We start from the raw sequence: 22,943 nt of genomic DNA on the forward strand, positions 1-22,943 counted from the left end.
AAAAGCCCCAAGTTCACTTTCCTCCTCCTCTTACTCAAATTAGGGTTTGGAATCGCTTAAAGAATCTTCTGGCCGACAAGGGGGGCTGAGGAGAGGACATAAGGTCCTTTAAATAGGGTGCAAACCCTAAGATTAGGGCTTTTCTCGTCAGACCAGACTCGCCGAGTCCACTCGCCGACTCGCCGAGTCGGTCACTTATTTTATAACCCGGATCCCGCTCCGACTCGTCGAGTTCTTCCCTGGACTCGACGAGTTGACTCCTTGACTTAGAGCTTTTCCTTTCTTTTCTTGGTCTTTCTGATTCTGGGTGTTACAACTCTCCCCCACTTAAACTAAACTTCGTCCTCGAAGTTTCTCTACGGCCAATCACCAGACAATCTTCTTTCAACACCCTGCTTAAAAATCTAATACCAGCTGCCTACCTCCGCTGGCCTTCCGCCCGATCATTCTGACGATCATTAATGCTTGCGGATAGTATTCTCGGGTTCACCCTAACCCTGCCCATCCTGGGAACACAACTTACTCAACTGACAATCCTTCCGGTACTCCCCGAGTACTTATGCTGGACATCCTAGGGGTTCACCCCTTTTTCCTTGTGCGTTTTTTGGCCTTCCCTAGGCAACGTTCCATAACCAACTACCTCCCCTATCACTGTGAAGGACCTATCCTTCACCGAATCCATTAATCCAGCTACTTCCAGTGCGGGTCATTACTGCCAGTACTCACTAGACACTTATTACTACTATAACTTAGTGCTGAGCACCCATCCTAGCGAATGGTTCAGATAATCCTTCGAGTAAAAGATTCATCCCTGCAACGACTAGACTCCAACGAGAGCTGCGCGACAGGGTCAAACCCTTCCCTCTGAGATTATCCAACCCTGCTGTGAGAGGCATAGCACTCCTCGGTCAACTAGCTGTCCCACGCCATACTTCTATGTCGTCACTTCCCTGCCTTAAAGTCCTGCCATTTCTCATTCACCTTCCGAATGGACCGAGACCACCCTGGTCCCTCTACAGATTCTGCCGATAACTGGGTTACCGGATACTCACCGGTCACTACAACTAGCACAATCTCTTAGTCGCTCCCAGCGACTTCCGAAGAAACTGTTGGGTTTTGAGCATTCTAACACTCCTATGGTGTACATGCAACCCTATAAACCTTGGATCTATGTTTTCTCTATTATACATGCAAATATTAAATATTCCAAGGTTTCATCCTAACTAGCATATTATGAAGCACCTATACTACAAAGTTCTAGTTAGATGACATACCTTTTGATGTAGCTTGATGTCTTCAAGCTTTAAGAGCTTAGCCCCAATAGTGTGGAAGCCTCAAGTGGAATCACAAATCACCAAAACACCTTGGAAAACCTTTAGAGAATATGGATACTTGGCTCACACTATGAAATCGGTTATTGCCCTCTTTAGTGTATCCACACTAGCCACTAGCCTAATTTCATGAACCATAAGACCCTTTATATAGTGTGGAGGATTAGGGTTAAACCCTAATACCCATGACCTTTCATTTCCTAGGATCCATGGGTTAAAGCTCCATGGACTATCCATGAAGACTTAGCCCAACCTAAATGAACTTGGCCCACTACACATATATATATCTAAGAGTCCATATTTAATTAGTTCCTTTTGATCACTTAATTAATTATAAATTAAATCTTGATCAATACTAATTAAATAATATGGTTATATATTAATATATTAGAACTTATAATATATTAATATAAATCATAAATATACTATTCTCAAAAGACTATCCATATAAATTGTGTCGGTGAAGTGCAACCCAAATGGACCATGCCGGGTCGGGTCAAGTACATACCAAATATAGTTATGGACTTAGACATTAATCCAATAGTCTCCCACTTGGATAAGTCTAAAACTATTATTGAGCATGACTTCAAAAACCAACTGGCAATCGTAGCTCTTAAAGCCGCTGTCGAACTTTGATCTTGTCAATGAACTCTGACCTTTGTCAATGACTTGTCCATTAGATAAGGGATCATATATTCCTCCATTCTAGATATCATATGGACTGAGACATGGATTATCAATCATTCTCTCTGTCCATTTGTTGTTTCCCGATTTCCGATTTATGATGACTGACTGATTGAACAAATCAAATCAATCCTGGCTTGGCCAAGCACTCACATGTGTCATCACTAAATCATCGAGGGGCCCACAGATATCACTTTTATCCCGAAGGTAAAAGGAATGGATAAACTTCGACTCATATGGCTTGTTCTACTACTTGTTGAATCATACACAAAGGCACGTTTTATAACATCGAGTTACCAAATGCGTTTTCGTGCAATCAATGTACAACCAACTCATAGTAACAACTCATATCTCTAGGTTTGAAGAATATAAGATATTATCGTCTCATGATCACTCGTGATAAAATCCATGAAGTGATTCAAATGAGCGCGGGTTGAATCCAGTACTCAGAACTTATGAACACTCATGAGTGTTGTAGCACAACTTTGTACACCAACTTGGACCTCTACAAGCCAACACATGACAGTCTTGATTCATATCTGCTTCCAACATATGACCGACTGTGGATGGTTTGAATAATTTAGTCATTCCGGAAGAATAATCTAGTTATTATGGAAGTCAAAACATGCAAAGTGAAACACAAGAATAAATGAATCAAATATGGTATCAAACCCTATGAATATAAATAGACCACTTTTATTTATCACCATACTGATTACTCATTATTCATTGTTTCGGTTTTATCAACTTTATACCTGAATTAAAAACACTAGTTGTCCCATGCTCCAAGCATGTACACTGTGTTTTTCTAAACAATAGCTTTGCCATACACCAAGTATGCACTCTATGTTTATCTATGATCCTTACTTTGTGAACTAGATCGATTGAACATAATTTCAATGATTCTCTTTTCACACTTCCAAATCCTTGTCGTAAATGTAAGAATTCCTAACATTTATCGAAATCTGTTTAGATTTTAAACTTATATGCACTGTTCCTCTTGTAATGATTATGCACAAAGCCACAAAGACTTGGCAACAATCATTACAGAGTATTCCAATGGAGAGAAATTCCATGGAAACGATGTCTCAAATTCAAAGCGCATTGCTTTGAACATGCTTCTTGCATTAAGTATCTTTAACCTTACACAGATTGCTTCCACCTATGAAGACAACTCTATATTCCCATTTTGACTACCACTTCTGAACAAGAGTTGCCTCTTTTCAGACTATGTCAATATGGTCCTTCCAATATTAACAGTATACTTCCAATTGTCCTTGAGCAACCAATCTTTGGTAAACCTTAGATTGTCCTCGACAATTGCTTAATCACTTTAGTCATATCCAATTCTAGACATTTTCCTCCTTAATGCCGCAAGGCATTTGGAAAATTCAGAAAGGATAAATATTATAGCACATGTAATCGATCTTGTACCCAAAGCAAATGGGACACGATTCATGATGTCTCACATAAAGACATGATTCTAGACCAGTCTTTTGCTACAATATTTTTATTTGCCATGTTTCCAAAATTTGACTACGAAGAGGGATGTCGTAATCATAATCGAATTTTGAGAACACAATATATAGAGTTTTTCCTTATGTTGAACCAATTCAACATGAAATTCATATATATATTCTTGACTAAAGATGATTAAAATCTCAATCTAAGCTTAAAATCCCACTCTAAGCCTTTTAGAATTGACATGAAGTATAATTTCCTCTCCCTTAATTATAGCAAAACAACTTTTTCAACCCCTGCAACCTCACGAATTGAAACTTTTGTTTTCTATAATTAACATTGCTAATATGCAATACTTATCATAATTATCATGCACCCACTAACATGATGATTATTAGCATAACACTTATGCTCCCACTAGCTTTGACATGTATCCAGAAAATAGCTGGACCTCTAGAAGTCAATACTTTATTGACATTCTTACTAAAGTTGAGATTTCTGATACTAGATTGCTTTGATAAGGCTTTATCAAAATTATACACCTTATCTTAGATAGCTCACAGGTGGGTCTAAACAATTTCAGAACTATGAAAAGGGATGTCGTAATCATAGTCTCAATTTTTTAGACCTTTGCCATTTCTCATAAGTCCATGTTAGTGTGTCGGTTAACCACGCACGCTCCACTAACGACTTTGAGAACTGCAAATATCACAATTGCTATCTACTTAAAATCTACTTAGTGAAAGAATTTTCTCACCATCAATTTCATGAATCGGAGAGAAACCTTATGACACTTAGATTTTATGGTGTATGTGTTCTTATCCATGTGAATTTGTCAAACCATAATCACAAGACTAGGTTAGTGAAAAATCCTAACTCATATGGATTGAACTTGTGCAATCTTAACCTCTTGCCACCTAGCAGCACAAGGGCATACCATTGCTTCCAAGTAGTTATGTAAACAATTGAGAACATGTAGAACTCAAATATATATAGCCAACTTAACTGGAATGGGCACAGAAATGTCAACACGATAGGTTATAAACCTCTAGTTGTGTGCTAGTGATGAAATACAGGTTTTATTCTTGATTACTTCTTGAAACCCTTTCAGGATCTTTTAGACTCCCACTGTCTCCTTGACCTATAATACTTTCTTTCCAAATATTCAAGAGATAGTGTGGATTCTAATCAAGACAAACACTTAACACAATTGGCCTAAGTTGGTCTCTGTTTTATCCAAAACATCACAACTTACCAAATTCAAATGTACAAGAGTAGAAAACCTTTTACTCTTACATTTCACTAGTGTTAATAAACCTTCTTTAAGATGTATCACTCAAGTTACATTTGTGGTGGGCTTGATTAGTGCACAAGAATGTGTACTCAATCCCTTAGTCATTTACTTGACTCACACATCCATGTGAACAAGTAATTAGTCTTAATTTTCCAATGCTTGAAAGTTCTCATTCATCATACTATACAACTTGCATGATTCGAAGTTTCTATCCAACTGAAACTTGGGTGATGAAAATCTTTCCTTATTTGGAAAATTTAGACACTACCACAAATGAAAGAATCAAATTCATATTTCCACTCTTGCTATTAATGGAATCATATAAGCAACAATTTTTTTTTTCCTTTTCACAAATGCCATTGTAAGGATATTTTAAAATAAATAAAAACAAATTTTTTTCTTTTATTTTAAAAACTTTGCGGAAAAACTATCCTTACAGTGCAAAAGCACATGAAAAACTTTGTTGTTATCTATTCCTAAGCAATATATCATAACTCCTAAGCAACAGCTCAAAATTCTGATGACAGAACCATGCGATCGAGATCCATCTTCGCGATCAGAATCAGCATATACTTTCTTTAAGTTTCTTCACTTTTCTTTGATGCTTAAAACATCAACATGTGACCCAGTCACATCATGTAACAAGAATCTCAGAATAGAAACTTAACAGAGTTAGATAGTGGACTTTACCTGAAGTAGAGTTAATCTTCTTGACTTGATCAACCTTATGATCTTTCAGGTAAATAGGCTGCTTCGCAATCAATGCCCCTTCCTTTGGCAAGAGAAACATAGGGACTCTTTGGGAATGGTACATGGGACTATCACAGACTTATCCTTTCTCTTTACCATTTGGTCAACCTAGTTGACCATGGTCAATCCCTTTCCTTGGGAAGAGAAGACTTTTCTAGATATCCAATGTTACCATTTTCAATGTCCATGGTAGTTTGGGAAGTTGATCTACTAATCAAATTTGCTCTCCCAGTGCTCCAAATTATTGCTGATTCAGCAGCACCAAACAAATAGATAAGATCATTAAGGGTCATGTCATAGTCTGTTTCATAGTAGTCCCAAAGGAATTCACTATGTGACTTAGAAAGTGATTGAACCACCAACTTTCTCAAGAGTTTGACACCCAACTCTCACGGCTTGTCAATATGTGACTTCATCTCCAAGATGCGATCACACATAGACCTTGCTTGCCAATAGGGCTTGAGTGACCTTGAACTTGTGGGTTAGGGAGAATAATTGGAGGAGGTGGAGGAAGTGAAGTTCCAAGAGATTTAGGAGGATCATAGATGTCTGAAACAAACATCTTTTTGGGAGATATTCAAGATAGTTGATCTAAAGTCCTTAATATAACACCCAATATGAAATATTAAGGCTAGGACCCAACAAACTATTTTACAACTTGGAAGAGGGATGCTGTAATCCAAGCTATAAAATATTTGAAGGTAGGTGAATGACGATTCACCAATTTCCACCAAGATAAACGAAATGTATTATTAGGTTTTAATTGGTTTTGAAACTCCTAGATTCTTTTGAGATTCATTGAACTTTTCAAAGGCATGTTTCAATCTCGAGTGTGCCCTTCAGGTTTTGTGACTGGGATGCCGAGGATCACAAAACAAGGTGTGAATAACCATGCAAATATACTTGGTACCCTTAATATTTACCCCTCAATCGATGTGCCGGTTAACCACACATGCTCCACCGATACTATGATAAACATTAAGTTACCCTTTGCCTACCTTGTTAAATCAAGGTAGTGTGCCGGTTAACCACACACGCTCCACTAACTGACTTAAGCAAAGTGCAAAGTGTAATTTCATGGGTTAGCACCAAATTCACATTTTCCTAAGTAACTAAGATTGGGTATTATTAAGAGTTTAGTTACTTAGTATTTATCATTAATACTTTTAATGAAGGGAGAATTATAGTCCTTGTCCTACCCGTTCGGCTAACGACCCTCCACCGGTCAAGGAAGCGGTGGGTGAGAGTGGACACCCATTAAACTGCCATTTTATAGGCAGTAACCTTATACCCCCTTATAGACCGACTTCGTGAATGAGGCCTACTAATGGTAAGACGACTTTACTCTTATACATATATATAAATATTATTAACTTATAATATTATAAAGTATAAGGGTTGAATTTTAACTTTTAAAATTCTAAGGGCTTAACTTGGAATTAAAGGATTCATAAGTGAAAACTTTATAAATTCCAAAACTTGAGGGCAAGTTTTTGAAACTATTCAAAACTTTTCATTTCATAACTTATGAGTTTAATGGTTCATTAAAATGAAGACTCTTCATTTTTTATGTAACCTCTTATTCTTTAAAACACTTTTAAAGAAGTGACTCTTAAACATCCATAACTTGAGGACAAGTTATGGAGTAATAATACTATTTAATGAAAAAGACTCTTCATTTTTTATTTTTTATTTTTTTTATGTAACCTATGACACTTTTATGAGTTTTAAGATTCATAAATGTGACCTTTTATGTAACTTGAGGACAAGTTACAAAAACACATTTTATGAACTACCTCTAGATTCATTAAGATTGAAAACAACTAAAACACAATTTTTTTCCATTAATCTAAACTAACTCATAAATCAAGGAAACATAAACACTTTTGGTAATCCATAACTTATGGAGTTAAATGCTTGTTTTATGATGAAACTTTTCATGTTCCACAACTTAAGAATAAGTTATGGAATTCTTTAAAACATTAACACCAAATTTTGTAACTCCATAAAAACTTTGAATCAATTTTTTTTAAAAACCTTTTCATATCCATAACTTATGGAGGTTTCAAAACACTTAAGATCACAACTTTAAAAAAACTTTTGATCTCCAAAATTTTATGACAAAATTTGTAACACCTTAAAACATTTAGATCAAACTTTTAAAACTAATAAAATAATCATATCATTTTATCTTTTACTAAATTTGACCTAATTCAACTCATATAACAAATGATTCAAATTTTACAAATAATTAGTTTTTCACAAAACAAGTAATTATCTTAAAATTTGACAAACTTCATGTTTTTTTTCTTTTTTTTTTTCAACTTTGAAAATCAAACATATGCATGAATATAACATAAAACAACTCATGGCTCTGATACCACTGTTGGGTTTTGAGCATTCTAACACTCCTATGGTGTACATGCAACCCTATAAATACCTTGGATCTATGTTTTCTCTATTATACATGCAAATATTAAATATTCCAAGGTTTCATCCTAACTAGCATATTATGAAGCACCTATACTACAAAATTCTAGTTAGATGACATACCTTTTGATGTAGCTTGATGTCTTCAAGCTTTAAGAGCTTAGCCCTAAAGTGTGGAAGCCTCAAGTGGAATCACAAATCACCAAAACACCTTGGAAAACCTTTAGAGAATATGGATACTTGGCTCACACTATGAAATCAGTTATTGCCCTCTTTAGTGTATCCACACTAGCCACTAGCCTAATTTCATGAACCATAAGACCCTTTATATAGTGTGGAGGATTAGGGTTAAACCCTAATACCCATGACCTTTCATTTCCTAGGATCCATGGGTTAAAGCTCCATGGACTATCCATGAAGACTTAGCCCAACCTAAATGAACTTGGCCCACTACACATATATATATCTAAGAGTCCATATTTAATTAGTTCCTTTTGATCACTTAATTAATTATAAATTAATTCTTGATCAATACTAATTAAATAATATGATTATATATTAATATATTAGAACTTATAATATATTAATATAAATCATAAATATACTATTCTCAAAAGACTATCCATATAAATTGTGTCGGTGAAGTGCAACCCAAATGGACCATGCCGGGTCGGCTCAAGTACATACCAAATATAGTTATGGACTTAGACATTAATCCAACAGAAACTTCGGCTATCTACACTGCTCTATCAATCCAGCCACTCTGGCGCTACAAGTCTTGGGATCCTCGATCCCCTATCCTGACCCTAAGGTCATTACCAGGTCCCACCTGCACTGCTATAATCTCAAGGGCCTCGCCCACGGGTCTCACCCAAACCATACTACTTAGCAATCCTGCTCCTAGGTCTCACCTATACTGCTACTAATCATATGGGCCTCGCCCACGGGTCTCACCCAACTGTATCCTGGAGTGGCCTCTCCAAAGGTCTCACCTCTCTAGGGCTATGGAGGCCAACTCCATACCAATCACAACGAACTACCTTTTCCTGATCCCTACCTTGCTAACTAGGAGATACGGGCCCCCGCCCACACTCCGCGAACTAAACTGCTAATGAATGCTACGGCTTACCCGCAGTCTTACATCCTAACTAAAATCACGTCCTGCCGAGAAAATCTTCAACCTGGTTTCCCAAACCAATCATCTACTGATCGCTCTTACACGCACCCAACACTGGGGAGTTTCCCAACTCCCAACTCACGCGTTTCTCAATCCGTTCAGCCACTCGGACTACTATCATGCTCAACACAGTTGCGAACTCATCCCATCTTCGCATTTTCTTCCGTTCCTGACTATACGAGGGTTCCTCCCCCACTTCGATTCAACTAGCTCCTTACAGTTCACTGTCTGGAAAGGATTCCCAATCCTTCTTACCACCCCATGGTCGATCTGCTAAAAACTTATGCTTACCGCTACTGGTGCTCCAAAACTAACCAATACCACGACGCCACCGTCCTTGAAAGCTGGTGAAATACTTCTAGAATCCCAATCTCACGCTTGCTACAGCGACCGCATCCTGAGTGACCTGACACGTCTGGGGCTGCTCGCATGTCATCTGAAACCAACTGGTACGCCCTGCTCAGTGACGTAGGCGCCTCTGCCCGGCCCTGCCGACTGTCGGTGATCCTCAAAGTCGCGGGAGCAGGTGCTATCACCTATCCTGCTGAAAGCAAACTCGGACACTGGGCCTTCTTGTGGCCCCTCTGACTGCAATGAAAACATATCCGGTCTGATCCCTGAGTGGTGGCAGCAGTACAATCTCTGCTAAAATGACCAGTCCGGCCGCACTTGAAGCAGCCTGAATCCCCACTACTGCCACTCCTGCACACACCCTCGTGTGTCCTGCCGCACCTCCCGCATCGGCTGCGGCTCTGGAAATCCCTCGATCTCGAGTCTGACCCCTTGGGTCTCTTGCCTGAACACGTGGCTACCTGAATCTCATCCGGTTTCCTCTTCCTCTCTAACTCCAAATCAATCTCTCTCTCTCTCTGGCACGAGCAATCATGTCCTCCAGTGTCTTGCAGCTGGACCTGCTCACAAACCGCCTGATGTCACATCTCAGCATCTCGTGATATCGAGCCTTCTTCATCTCCTCGTCCGCCACATACTACGACACGAGAAGGGCTCTCTCTCTGAACTTGGCGGTGATCTCCGCCACAGTCTCAGTCGTCTGCTTCAAATCCTGAAACTCTCGTGCTAGCTGCTGCACCTCGATCACTGGTGCAAACTTGGCCCTGAACCTAGCCGAGAAATCAGTCCATGTCATCGCGTCCAACACAGCATCATCTCCAATGGCATGTCCAACCTCCTCCCACCAATCCCGTGCTTTGTCCTTCAGAAGACAGGAGGCAAGTCGGACCTTGTCCCCCTCGGGACATCGGCTCGTACGAAAGGCGTTGGCAACATCGGCCAACCACCTGCTGCTAGCGATGAGGTCCCTAGCCCCATGGTAATCTGGTGCGCCACAAGCTCTAAACTCCCGGAATGTCAAAGTACGCGCTCCCAACATGGCTACCATCTCGGCGCGGAAGGCTCCCAGCCTCTCATCCAATATCTCCAGTATGCCCTCCTTGACCGTGCCAAAAATCACAGGAGTCTGATCTAGAATACTGCGCGTAACCTCGGCTGATACAAACTCCCTCATCCGCTCCTCGAGCTGCTCGGTCCCTGAACCCGAGCCTGATCCCTCTCCGGCGCCTGATCTGCCAACTGGTCTATCACGTAGTGTCACCATTCTGCAACAAATCATAACTACCACCAGAATACACCTCACTACCGAGGGACCACACACGCACTACAAGCTCCCTGGTTTTATCTCGGCCCTTCTTGAATCGAGTACAGATCCTCTAATTTCAGTAGTATGGGCCCCTACTACCTTCCACATCGATCCGTACTTTTCTCAAGAATTGCCTTGACTCCACCAAGTCCCTTACTACTACTATTGCTCCCAACACTACTCTCATCCTAGGCTTGCCCTAGGGAAATCTCTGACTCCACCCAATCCAGTCCTCAGCTGCTGAAGGCCTCCTTGTAATGCCAATTAGCCATCACCTGAATACCATCACATGTGACGAGACTCAGATAATCCTTCGAGTAAAAGACTCGTCCCTACAACGGTTAGACTCAAACAAGAGCTGCGCAATAGGGCCAAATCCAGCACTCTTAGATTATTCAACCCTGATCACATGTGACGTAGCGTATTCACCTAATGGATAGCTCCCATCACTCCGAGTCCTACAAAGCACAAAGCAAGCAACATTCGGACACAGGAAACTACTCAAGCAAATCTATTCTCATAACGAGAAACTGCACTAGCATGCGACATAATATCATATACTCAGGCATAACCTAAACAGGCTATCCTACTACTGTCTAACCAGTACTATTATGCAGCTCAAAAGCACATATGACAGGCACATAAGGCATCCTTTCTAGATCCTTAGTCCTACTCTAGCATGCTGTTGTACTAACTGATAAACATAACATAAACTTGTATGAGTATTTTGAGGTACTTACTTGAGCTCGGCTGATTGCATGCACCACACCCTTTTTCTCTTTTCAAAGTTCCTTTCTTTCCAACTTTCTTTTCGCTTTTTCTAAAACTCTTTTCTTTTCTCAAAACTCCGTATATAATAAAAAATGATTTTTCCTTTTGAAAATTTTCTATACCAATTCCTCAGTTTGAGTTCAGACACACCCGAAAGTATGTCCGAATCCCTCAAACCAAGGCTCTGATACCAAGTTGTAACATCCTAAATTTCGAGTCCAAAAATTTCTTTTAAAACATTACTAATTCATAGCGTTAAGTCATTCAAACATACAAAAAGGTTTATATGACAAATCATAGTTTCATTTCCAAAACACTTGTTCATTTCATCAAAGTAAAACATCCCATGCTGACTAACTATGGTGTGTGCCATGCGATCATCCCGAGATCTTCCCTCAGCTACCGAAAGTACCTGAAACCAAAACTGAAAACTGTAAGCATGAAGCTTAGTGAGTTCCCCAACCTACCACATACCCTGTATAATCACATACTGCAAATACTGGGCCACACCCGCTACTTCGGGCCTCGCCCACTACCTCGGGCCTCGCCCGCTACAACGGCCCCGCCGCTCCAGGCCCCGCCTGGCTTCGAGCCCCGCTCGGATACATATCTGTTTCTCTTAGGCTCCGCCTGTCTCTGGGCCCCGCCCGCTAACATATACTAACACATAAACATACCACAACACATAACTGAACATATACTACTGAATCCTGTTCTATGGCCTCGCCTATCTTGGGCCTCGCCCTTGTCCTGCTACTAATGAGTCGTGGAACCCCGTCCACACTCCTTCTGATAGTGAGATACGGGCCCAGCCCACACTCACTCTTTTCCTAACTTGGGCCTCGCCCCTGCTCTGCTGCTAATGAGATATGGAACACCGTCCATACTCTGCTATTGGTGAGATACGGGACCTCGCCCACACTCACCTCCTTACCAGGCACATACATATATCACACAGACAACAAGTATACTCTATCATGCAAACCATTCCTTGGGCACCCGCCCGACATTGGACCTTGGTCCTAAATATCATACTAGTAAACAGTGCCTAGGGCTAACCCCCGGGTCTTCCTACTCATAACTACATGGGCCGGCATTGTGGCCGTAGACCCATCCACACAAAGGGAAACTCACCTGCACTGCTGAACTTTGCTGATAACCCTCTGGCTGCTGACCGACAACTCTCTGAACCGCTGCTCCACTAGCTCCCCGAGCTACTATTATCAATATAACACTTAGTTCCAAACTGAACTCTAGAAGTCAAACTAAGTCAACTCTGGTTAAAGTCAAAGTCCTGGTCAAAGTCAACCTTCCAGTTGACTCGACTCGCCGAGTCAACCCGTAGACTCGCCGAGTCCTTAAACTCAGAAGCTCTCAAAATACGACCCAAAATCGCCGAGTCACCCCAGGACTCGTCGAGTTCAACGATCTCTGAGTCCCATCCTGTCCAACTCACCGAGTCACCACTCAACTCACTGATTTGCGTCTTAACCAGAAGAGGTTGGGGGTTCTGCGACCTGACTCGTCGAGTCCAAGAACAGACTCGCCGAGTCCTAGGCAATCTTCAACAGACTTGCCGAGTTGTTCTTCCAACTCGTCGAGTTCCTGCCCATCTTCATACAACTCGCCGAGTCCACCCATGTGACTCGCCGAGTCGCTTCAGTTCTTAAACCATACAGTGGCTTTTCGAGCCATACAGGGGCTCCAAACTGTAGATCCACTCTTCCAAGGCCCATCCTTCACGTAAAGTTGCAAACTTTACGTGAAACCAAGGAGCTATAGGCTTAAAACACTCTAGGGCTAGGGTTTAAGACAAACATGCTTCACCAACACACCAAGGGCTGATACTTTACGGGTTTTTGGACCTGAACAAGCCTAGATCTGAAGTAGCAACCTCAGATCTGGACTTCTAACTCGAAATGGCTCCTTTACATGCCAAAATGGTCCCAAAACATCATCCAAGAAAAGATCTAGAAGCAACAAAGGCAAAGTGACAGATTGTTACCTTCAAACTGTTGCGCACAACCAAAGAGTTGAATCCTCCAGCTCCTTAGTGGTCAAATCCTCCAAATCTTCCTCTTGCAAAAGCCCCAAGTTCACTTTCCTCCTCCTCTTACTCAAATTAGGGTTTGGAATCGCTTAAAGAATCTTCTGGCCGACAAGGGGGGCTGAGGAGAGGACATAAGGTCCTTTAAATAGGGTGCAAACCCTAAGATTATGGCTTTTCTCGTCCAGACCAGACTCGCCGAGTCCACTCGCCGACTCGCCGAGTCGGTCACTTATTTTATAACCCGGATCCCGCTCCGACTCGTCGAGTTCTTCCCTGGACTTGACGAGTTGACTCCTTGACTTAGAGCTTTTCCTTTCTTTTCTTGGTCTTTCTGATTCTGGGTGTTACATGAATGAAATAAAAAAGTGGCATATAAAAAAAATCTACTATAAAAAGAATTGATAAAGGAATAAATAAGTAGATAGGAATATAAATATAAATGCAGCTATAAATAAAAAGTAACTATACAGTTATACTACTCCATGATCTTAATTTTATGAATTAAGTATTGATTAATTTTATGAATTAAGTATTGAATTGAATAATATTTCAAGCTACCTATGATCTCTAAGTTTGAAAATTGGACTTTAACGTATCACAACTATTTGGAAATTGTATGTAAGTGTGGCCGTAAATAACTATTAGGATCACGATACGCTTATTATAGGCATGAGTTTTTGTCTAAAGCCCTTTTTGGAAAAATGAAATAGTTTATTGTAATTTAATGTTTGGCAATATGAGATAGTTTATTGTAATTTAAGGTTTGATAAAACTATCAAAATAGCTTATTGTAGTTTAATAAAGTAACTTATAATCTGACTTGAAATATTTTATTGATAATGATATGTAAAATCAAGTCTTAAATTTATAAAGTCGATTTCACCAATGTTAGAAACTATTACACAAATGGGCAAGTGCATCAAATCGTTTAGTAGTATAGATTTTGTAATATCGAGTTGTCGAACTTTAAGAGAACATATATGATGGGGTTCAGATATTTGATTATCAATTATACCAAGACAAAAAATTAAAAGGAGAATTTGCATTTAAACTAAGAAGCAAAGTAAAACGAAAGAAAGATGGAAAACTGATTTGGAAATAGATAACTAAATGTACTTCTCCTTAGACCTGATTACACTCTTCAATAATGCTTGATCTTTATATCGTGTAATGGATATTACGCATTATTCACTTATTCGTAAGTTGATTCGTTTTCTTGGTCCGTTTATAAATCATAATGATGGTAAGGAGAATTAACTCAATGACCATGATATTAATTAATCTCTATTATTAGTATTTGTTGAAGACCAAATTTGTTGTGTCTATCTTTTTGGAATTGTAATTTTGAGTTTCACTGTTTAAGAGCTTTGTATATACTTTCGTAAATATTAGTTTAACATATTCTTCTAATATTTTGTTTCGAGTAATTGAGTGTCGCATTTGGTGTTAGGTTTTATTCAAAAAACAGTTTTTAAAAACACTAAAAACGACAATGAAAGCTTTAGTCTTGAATAAACTTAAAATTATTTTAACCCACCAATGATCATTTTACATGAACATTAAATATTAAAAGAACCATAAAAAGAAAAGATTACAACCTCTGAAGTCTTTTGGAAGTTGATGAAGTGGTGACAAGAATCCCTCTAGAGATATCCACCAACAATTATCAAACGTTACCTTTCATGCTTACCTTAAGGAAGGTCTTTGTTAATGGATCCTACTAAATTTAATTTGTGTGAATTCTATGAATACAGTCTTTTTCTTTATTTAACTTTATTTTAAATATAGTTAAGTATTCTTGGAGAATATGATTGATGTTCTGATGTAACTTTTCTTATTTTGATTAAGTACACTCTTGATGTCACAAAATATTTCTAGGTGATCCTTTAAATGGAAGGACTCATCATAACTTATAAGCTAAAAACTAGCTTTTCAGCTAGTTTGTCGAGCAAAGCCTTAAGTGTATGTTGAGTCTTACTTACCTTTATTAGGTTGTGAACCTGGGAAATAGATTTCCTAGGTTCACAACTTTATGGTCAAAACGTAAGATAACTTTTGCTAGAACGTGAATATTTTTGAATTTATTAGTATATTGTTCGTAAAATATATGTGGCCTAATCTTAATTATTTTAATTTATTTGACAAAATAAACCCATGTTTAATCATTATAATGTTTGAGAGTGATACCGAAACTTGTGGGACCAACATTATGGATAAGAGGAAAGTGTTATGGATAGCTTAAAAAAAGTGGTGTGTGTCTCTATAACCTAATCTTGAAAGCATACTATAACATCCATAGATACATGTACCAATATATTGTTCGCTTTGAAAAAAACATGAGAACTTCCCAAGGAGGTCACCATCATAAAAATTGCTCCCACCCAAGCACACTTAAACATAAAGTTTTCATGGGACCACCTACCATTACTGCCACCCCCTCACCACCTCCACCTCCACCTCTATCGCCACCACCACCACCACCCATCACCCCCATCATCACCGCCATTAACACTACCTATTGCCACCACTACCACCACCATCACCACCCATAACCATTGCTACCACCTACCACCACCGCCGTCACATCCATCACTATTTCTGCCCATCGCCACTACCACTCACCACCACCGTTACCACCTAAGCCGCCACTACCACCACCACCACCATCATCAACACCACAAATATCAACCATATAAGAACTTCAAGTAAAAGTTACATTCATAGAAAATTACCACAAGTTCATAAAATCTTAAAGACAAACTAAATATCTATCAATTACTTCCAATATCAACTAGATGAGAACTTAGCCAAACATTACTAAGAAAGAAAAGAAGGGATTAATTGTATCAAACATTTTAATGAAAAATGTGAAGAAAGATGGGTTCAAAAACCCTAAATATGTCTTCAAGATTGTTTTTCCAGCTTCCTCCAAGTTCCAAACGAGATCCCTTCAAAATGACACCATCCATACCCAATATAGAAGCTTTAACGCCTAGTTCCCGAGTTTAATAAAAGAAAAGAAAAGAAAGTCAGAAGAGAAAATAAGAGAAAGGAAAGGAAAACAAAATTTTCTTTTGTGTTCCCGAGTTAGAGAGAAGTGGAAGGAAAATTAATCATTTTGTTCTTTCTTTCCAAATCCTCCCAAACTGGAAGAAAAGTTAGTATGGAAAGTGATCATTCCCTATCCTTCCACTTCTTTCATTTAATAAAACTCGGGAACAATAATTTCTTTTATTTTCTTCTCATTTCCATCCATTTTCTTTCTTTTCTCTCTTTAAGTTGAACTCGGGAACGAGGTGTAAAAGCGAAAAGACAAAATTTCCCTAAATAGCTTACACGGGCTCTTAAGCCATATTATAAATTTTATGCATGCCACATAAAAGTGGTTGGACAATTTTGACTTGGACGGAAAGGTCATTTTTAACATGATCTTCCTTGACTCTTTCTCTTTGTTTGTACAACTCTTTTAAGATGCCAAATTTGGTCCAAATGTCCACCAAAACTAGCCTATATTTTCTAGATTAAGCTTAAATTCTTTCTTTCTTCCAACTCTCCCAACTAGCCCAAATAAAGATGTTTCCAAGTTTTCTTTAAGGCCTCCCAAGCCCGCAAAAACTCCCAATCAACCCAGAACAAGTCCGCACCATATCTAAAAATACATGAAATATATTAAAATAAACTATGAAAGAAATAATTAAAATGCAAGTATCAATTATCCTATGTATGTGTTCTAAAATCCTCTAAGTGTTTAAAAGAGATTTTGGGGGTAACATCCTATGCAAACAAGATGGGTATGTAATATTATGACGAGCATGTAACCTTTTTGACTTGACTTGATTGACCGTGAATTTGTTGAAAACTTAATTGTTTAATAGATATGATCTCAATAAGAACTTAGTTGTTCATTATAGACAAGCTCGATGAGGATATATATGTTTAAAGTAGATAATTTTTATGAGAACTTAATTGTTTACTATAGATGATCATCTTGATGAGAACTTGAATGTTTAATAATGGTTTTGATGAGAACTTAAAATTTTAATATATATGACATGATGTTATTTTATTGATCATATGTTATTCACTAGGCTTTCTAGCCTAGTATATATTTACTATATGGTATAGAAAAAAAAAAGTAATGTGACATTACATGCGATAGACGAGTGAATAAATAGAAGAACAAAGACTTTTGGCTTAGAAATAGCATATACAATTCTTGTTAACATTGTCTTTGATTTTGATATGATAACCCCTCGTATGGTTAAACAAATATTATTATTTTGGATGTAAAAAAAATATGGAACTTCCACTTTAAACGATGATGTTATACTTTTGAAACCTAATTAAAAATTGTTACTTCATCAAAGTTTATACGAGAGGTGTTTGAGTTTTATCAACCATTAAGGTTGCATGAAGCAAATTACATATGCCACATCTAAATTTTGTTTTCCAGAGCAAATCTGTGTATGAATTAGGTTTTGGACAGCCGTAGGTGAGATTGTTTCTATCTTTTAGTAACAATTTAAACATGTTTCATGTTTCTTGGAAAAATATATGTGGCACTTGTTCATGAGTTGGTGCAAATGAGGAGGTAGAGAGGAATGGAGGGAGAGAAATTTACCATTTTGCCGTAATATATGCATCGAGTTAACGGAATCCTTCTAAGGCTTTTAGAGGCAAGAACCAAACTTGCAACAAAACTACCAAACAAGGACCAAAAGTGCAACAGTCCAATCTAATTGATTAAACTCGATTTGAGAGTGCAAATAGACAATTTTATAATATAATCGAGTTTGTGATTGAGATTTGAGAGGACACCTCCATATTTATAGGGACAAAATCTTGTAAAACGAAATCCATATTTATGTACACTATGTGTGAATGCTTCTTTTTGTCACCATGTGTGTGATGCATGTGATTCCCACTAGGTCTTCATTCTCTCCCTTCCTTTTCTTGATTTAATCGTGTCCCAGCCGCAGTAAACACACTCCGAATCTAGCCCTAGTCGACTACCAATAACCTGTTGAAAATGAAAACCCCTTCGCCCAACTGTAAATTCTCGTAATTTCATCCTGCTCAGACGCTGGACCTCAAAGATCTTTCTACACCTTATCTTGCGATCTTCATTGCGCCTATCAGAATTTGACTTTACTTTCTCCGACTCATATGAGTTCATGGGACGGATTTCAGTCGGTACGTTTCTGACGATTTCTTGTGGCAATTAATTACATTACCTTCGTTTCCATTTTTCGGTTTTGATTGCAGGAAAGTTTATTCTTTTTTTTATGGTAGCGAATTGCGAAGTTTAATTCTATGTGATGTTGAAGTTTTGATTAATGGTGTTGAAGTTTTGTGCGTGATCAACAGTTTGAGAGTGACTATGTGATGTTGAAGTTTTGATTGATGTTGTTTGAGTGTTTTAGCAAATTATTATTACTTTCAGAAGTAATGGATAAGATCAAGAAAAAACTTACTTTAATTTATATTTGTATTATAGCATACCATTTTCATTTCTTTCTATTATATCATTATAATATCTAGTTTGAAGCATTTTTCTTTGAAAAATCTAACAATTTATTAAAGTGAAAAATGCTTTGTGTTTGGATGACGTTGCTATAATTAAGTAGATATTTCTAAATATAATCTTGTAATAGAAGGGAATCAAAATATGGTTTTATATTTTTTTATTTAGCACATAATTTGATAAGATGATTATTATATAGTTTGATTAACGTAACACCTTTTATTTGCATTTGAAGTTTTGGATTCCATTTTATGTTATAACCTTTTCCCTTTTAATTAACTTTTGTAAAATTTTCCATGACAGGATTGAATAGAGAATACAAAGATGGGTGTTTCTGGAAAGTGGATTAAATCACTTCTTAGTATCAAGAAACCACAAAAGTCACAACCCTCTGAAAAGGATGAAAATGTTGGTACCCTTTTGTTTGCCTTCTCTGAATAAATAATTTTATGCAAACATTTTTTGGGGCTAAATGCAAGAAATAGCAACATACTTTTATTTTATTGTATTATACTATCCTAATTCCATTTCTTTTTATTACAACATTGTTCTTTCATTTCTTTTTCTTATTAAGGCATTTACTTTGAAAAATCTACCCAATTATAGCATTGTACTTTTGGGATTTTTTTCTTGTTAGGACTTTGTACCTTGAAAAGTCTACTGGAATGGAATGGAATTCCTTCCATTTGTTTGATTTGCATTCCATAGCTAATGGGGTGTTTGTTTCTTTCCATTCCATCATGGAATTGAATGAAATATTACAATGTAACCCATTTTTATTTATGTATGTCTTCTTCAATAACGAAAATCTTCATAAAAAGATTTAAACTTTGATCAAATTGTTTTTTCTTTTGTTCAAATATAACTAGAAAATATATAGTTTATTATAAGCTTATCTAAGGTTTTATCATGTTTAATTTCTCTATTTTTGAATAAACAAAATATTCAATTTCTTATCAAATAACGTATACAATAGAGATAAAACTATATGATTTATCTACATATAATGTAAAAAGATCATATGAAAACTCATCCCATTTATACAGTCCAACAACACATCATAATGTAACATAATGTTCTATTCCATTAATACAAACAGAATGACTTAATAAAGAAAGTCAAGGCCAATTTCAGTTTTTTACAAATTTGCTTCCATTTTGTAGTGGTCTCTTAATCACACATCCATAGAAAATGATGTTTTTTTATTCATTTACTTTCATAACTAAACTTTGTTCTCTATATCTTATACCTTTAAAATCTGTTTCAGAGAACAACAAATTTCGGGAAGTTTGGGCACAAGAGAAAGAATTCAATAGAGATCAACAATAACATTTTTCAGAACAAATTCCACCAGAATCCTGCTGAATTTGTTCAAGATGTTATTGATAACTCTCCTTCCACTTCACTTCAAATACAAAATTCATCTCAAACCAAATTCCAAACTAGACAAGAGTGGGCAGCTATACGAATCCAAACCGCATTTCGAGGAATTTTGGTACTAAATAATAGCAACATAATGGAATTATTTTAGTTACTTGAACCTTAAAGTATATTTTTTATAATAATATGTTTAGGCTAGGCGGGCCCTACGAGCACTGAAAGGATTGGTGAGGCTACAGGCTCTTGTGAGAGGGCATGCAGTGAGAAAACAAGCTGCAATAACTCTTAGATGCATGCAAGCTTTAGTCAGAGTTCAGGCTCGTGTTAGAGCCAGGCGTGTTCGTATTGCATTGGAAGAAGGCCAATCTGAACAACAGCTACAACACGAGGCTCATGTTCGAGAAATAGAGGTTAAAAAATCATGAAAAGAAATAAATGTAATTGGACTAATATGATCCAACTTTTGATGATTTTTGGTTTTTGACAGGAAGGGTGGTGTGATAGTGTTGGATCTGTTGAAGAAATACAAGCAAAGTTGATAAAGAGACAGGAGGCAGCTGCTAAACGTGAAAGAGCCATGGCATATGCTCTTGCTCATCAGGTAACATTAAATAATATCATTTCTTTCTTGAGTAAAATTACTGAAATACCCTTGTAAATAATGCAGTGGCAAGCAGGATCAAGGCAACAACAAGCGACAGCTGTAACTGGATTTGAACCGGATAAGACAAACTGGGGATGGAACTGGTTGGAAAGATGGATGGCTGTTCGTCCATGGGAGAATCGCTTCCTTGACATCAATGGAGTCAAGATGAATTCTTCTTCTTCCAAACAAGATCAAGATCACAACATCAAGAACCAATTAATCAAATCTAATGGAAAGAAAAGTATCCAATCAGAACTTCCAAATGACAAAATCGGACAATCTCAATCTAATGGATTTGATTCTTCTTCACCTGTTAAGTCAAGTAGTATGCAAGAACCATCTCCTGCCATTGTGGATAGCTTATTACTTATTGATTCAGCTAATGAAGGGAACTCGAGCTCAAGATCCCACAGCAATCCGAAAGAAAGATCTTTAATTTCGGGTAATCAGGGAAAGAAGAGAAGGTCTCTGCCTAGTAGCGGTTAGTATATCTGTTCTTTTTGGAATATAAGGGTAAAATGGTCATTTAGTCTCATTCAGACGGTTTACCTTATATCTACACCACTTTATCCAGACAGACATCATTACCCATTCAGTCACTTTATCTAATACATGACTTAACAGGAAAAAAGAAAGAAACATCCACTGGAACACTCAAAAACTAGGAATTATTTGAAAATTTTCAGAAAAATTTATATACAAACCACCCGTCAAATCCAAGTTCATAGTTTCTATAATTTTTGCTCTTGAAGAAAAGTCAAAATTGTATCTTGTCACAAGCTTGATTTTTGTTGATATGAACAGGAAAAATCGGGAAAAGTACAGGGGCTCAAATGTCCAGGCAACCTGGTAAAGCTGCTGCAAAAACACTGAGCACTTGATCTGAAAATGGTGAAAATTGCAAATGTTTGTATATAAATGCTCAGTTGGAATGAGATTGTGTTTTGGGGATCAGAGATGTGAGAAAAGGTTATGGGGTTTAGTTTGTAATTATTGATTGTTATTGTTTTTGTAACTAGCAATAATCGTTGTTGTATTGAGAATGTGATGCAGAGTGGAAAGAATTGTATGTTGAAGTGATCTTGTTGTACAATGTCAAAATACTTCATGTTTAATCTTATTATGTTTGTGTTTTATCGATTCAAATAAGTTAGTCACAACTGGGAGATGAGAGTTTATTTTGCATTAACATACAGGGAGATCCTTGCGTCCTCCATTTCTTTGAGCGTTTTAGTGACCTCTTCCCAACAACATAAGTTACAAAGACCATGAATCAAACAATTGTAAGTGACAACCTTGGATCGGACCGGACCGGACCGGTTTCGAAGAATATTGTGGACTGTGGACCGGACCAGATGACACTTACCTACCGAGTCCGGGTCTGGTTTTTCCGGTTCTTGGACACGGTTGGATTAGTACAACTTTATATGCATACAGTACAAGTCATTAAATCGTGTTTTTGGGTTTGACATAATTCGTTAAAATGAATATGTTGGGTTTGATACGATACAATTTGTAAAAATGAATACGTTTTCGTTTCTTGTATCCGTTGGACTGGTCAAACTTTGATTGTTTATACCATTTGTTTGAACTTTGAATCAAATAACTTAACGACTTCTCATATTTCATGCATAACTAATCTTCCACTGGCCTCTTCCCCATATCATTGTTGTCTAAATCTAACCTGTTTAAAGCTTGTGCAATCTCAACATAAATACAATGAAAATGTTGTTATTTAATAAAAAGTAATATATGAAAAGCTGGCCTCTTCCCCATATCATTGTTGTC

The 22,943-nt window shown here is 37.6% G+C and overlaps 1 protein-coding gene and 1 long non-coding RNA gene across 3 annotated transcripts; one reads left to right on the forward strand and one right to left on the reverse strand.

Moving 5' to 3' along the window:
* Positions 1 to 16,322: 16,322 nt before the first annotated feature.
* On the reverse strand, positions 16,323 to 18,417 carry LOC145167499 (uncharacterized). 2 transcript variants are annotated; one of them, XR_013741199.1, is made up of 2 exons: positions 18,227 to 18,417; positions 16,323 to 16,597 (listed from the first exon to the last, which is right to left on the reverse strand). It is a non-coding gene; the product is annotated as an uncharacterized LOC145167499 (long non-coding RNA). The 2 variants fall into 2 exon arrangements; XR_013741200.1 differs by having other exon boundaries at positions 16,323 to 17,254.
* Positions 18,418 to 18,661: 244 nt separating this feature from the next.
* LOC145167498 (protein IQ-DOMAIN 5-like) lies at positions 18,662 to 22,291 on the forward strand. The gene is made up of 7 exons (XM_079086713.1): positions 18,662 to 18,798; positions 19,433 to 19,537; positions 20,397 to 20,624; positions 20,704 to 20,919; positions 20,997 to 21,110; positions 21,177 to 21,636; positions 21,960 to 22,291. The coding sequence occupies exons 2-7, from the start codon at positions 19,454 to 19,456 to the stop codon at positions 22,034 to 22,036; spliced, it is 1,179 nt and encodes a 392-aa protein (XP_078942839.1). The 5' UTR covers positions 18,662 to 18,798; positions 19,433 to 19,453; the 3' UTR covers positions 22,037 to 22,291.
* The last annotated feature ends 652 nt before the right edge of the window (positions 22,292 to 22,943 follow it).

This window comes from Lactuca virosa, chromosome 3, assembly GCF_052849685.1.
Source record: "Lactuca virosa cultivar CGN04683 chromosome 3, Lactuca_virosa_CGN04683_v6, whole genome shotgun sequence".
NCBI lineage: Eukaryota > Viridiplantae > Streptophyta > Magnoliopsida > Asterales > Asteraceae > Lactuca > Lactuca virosa.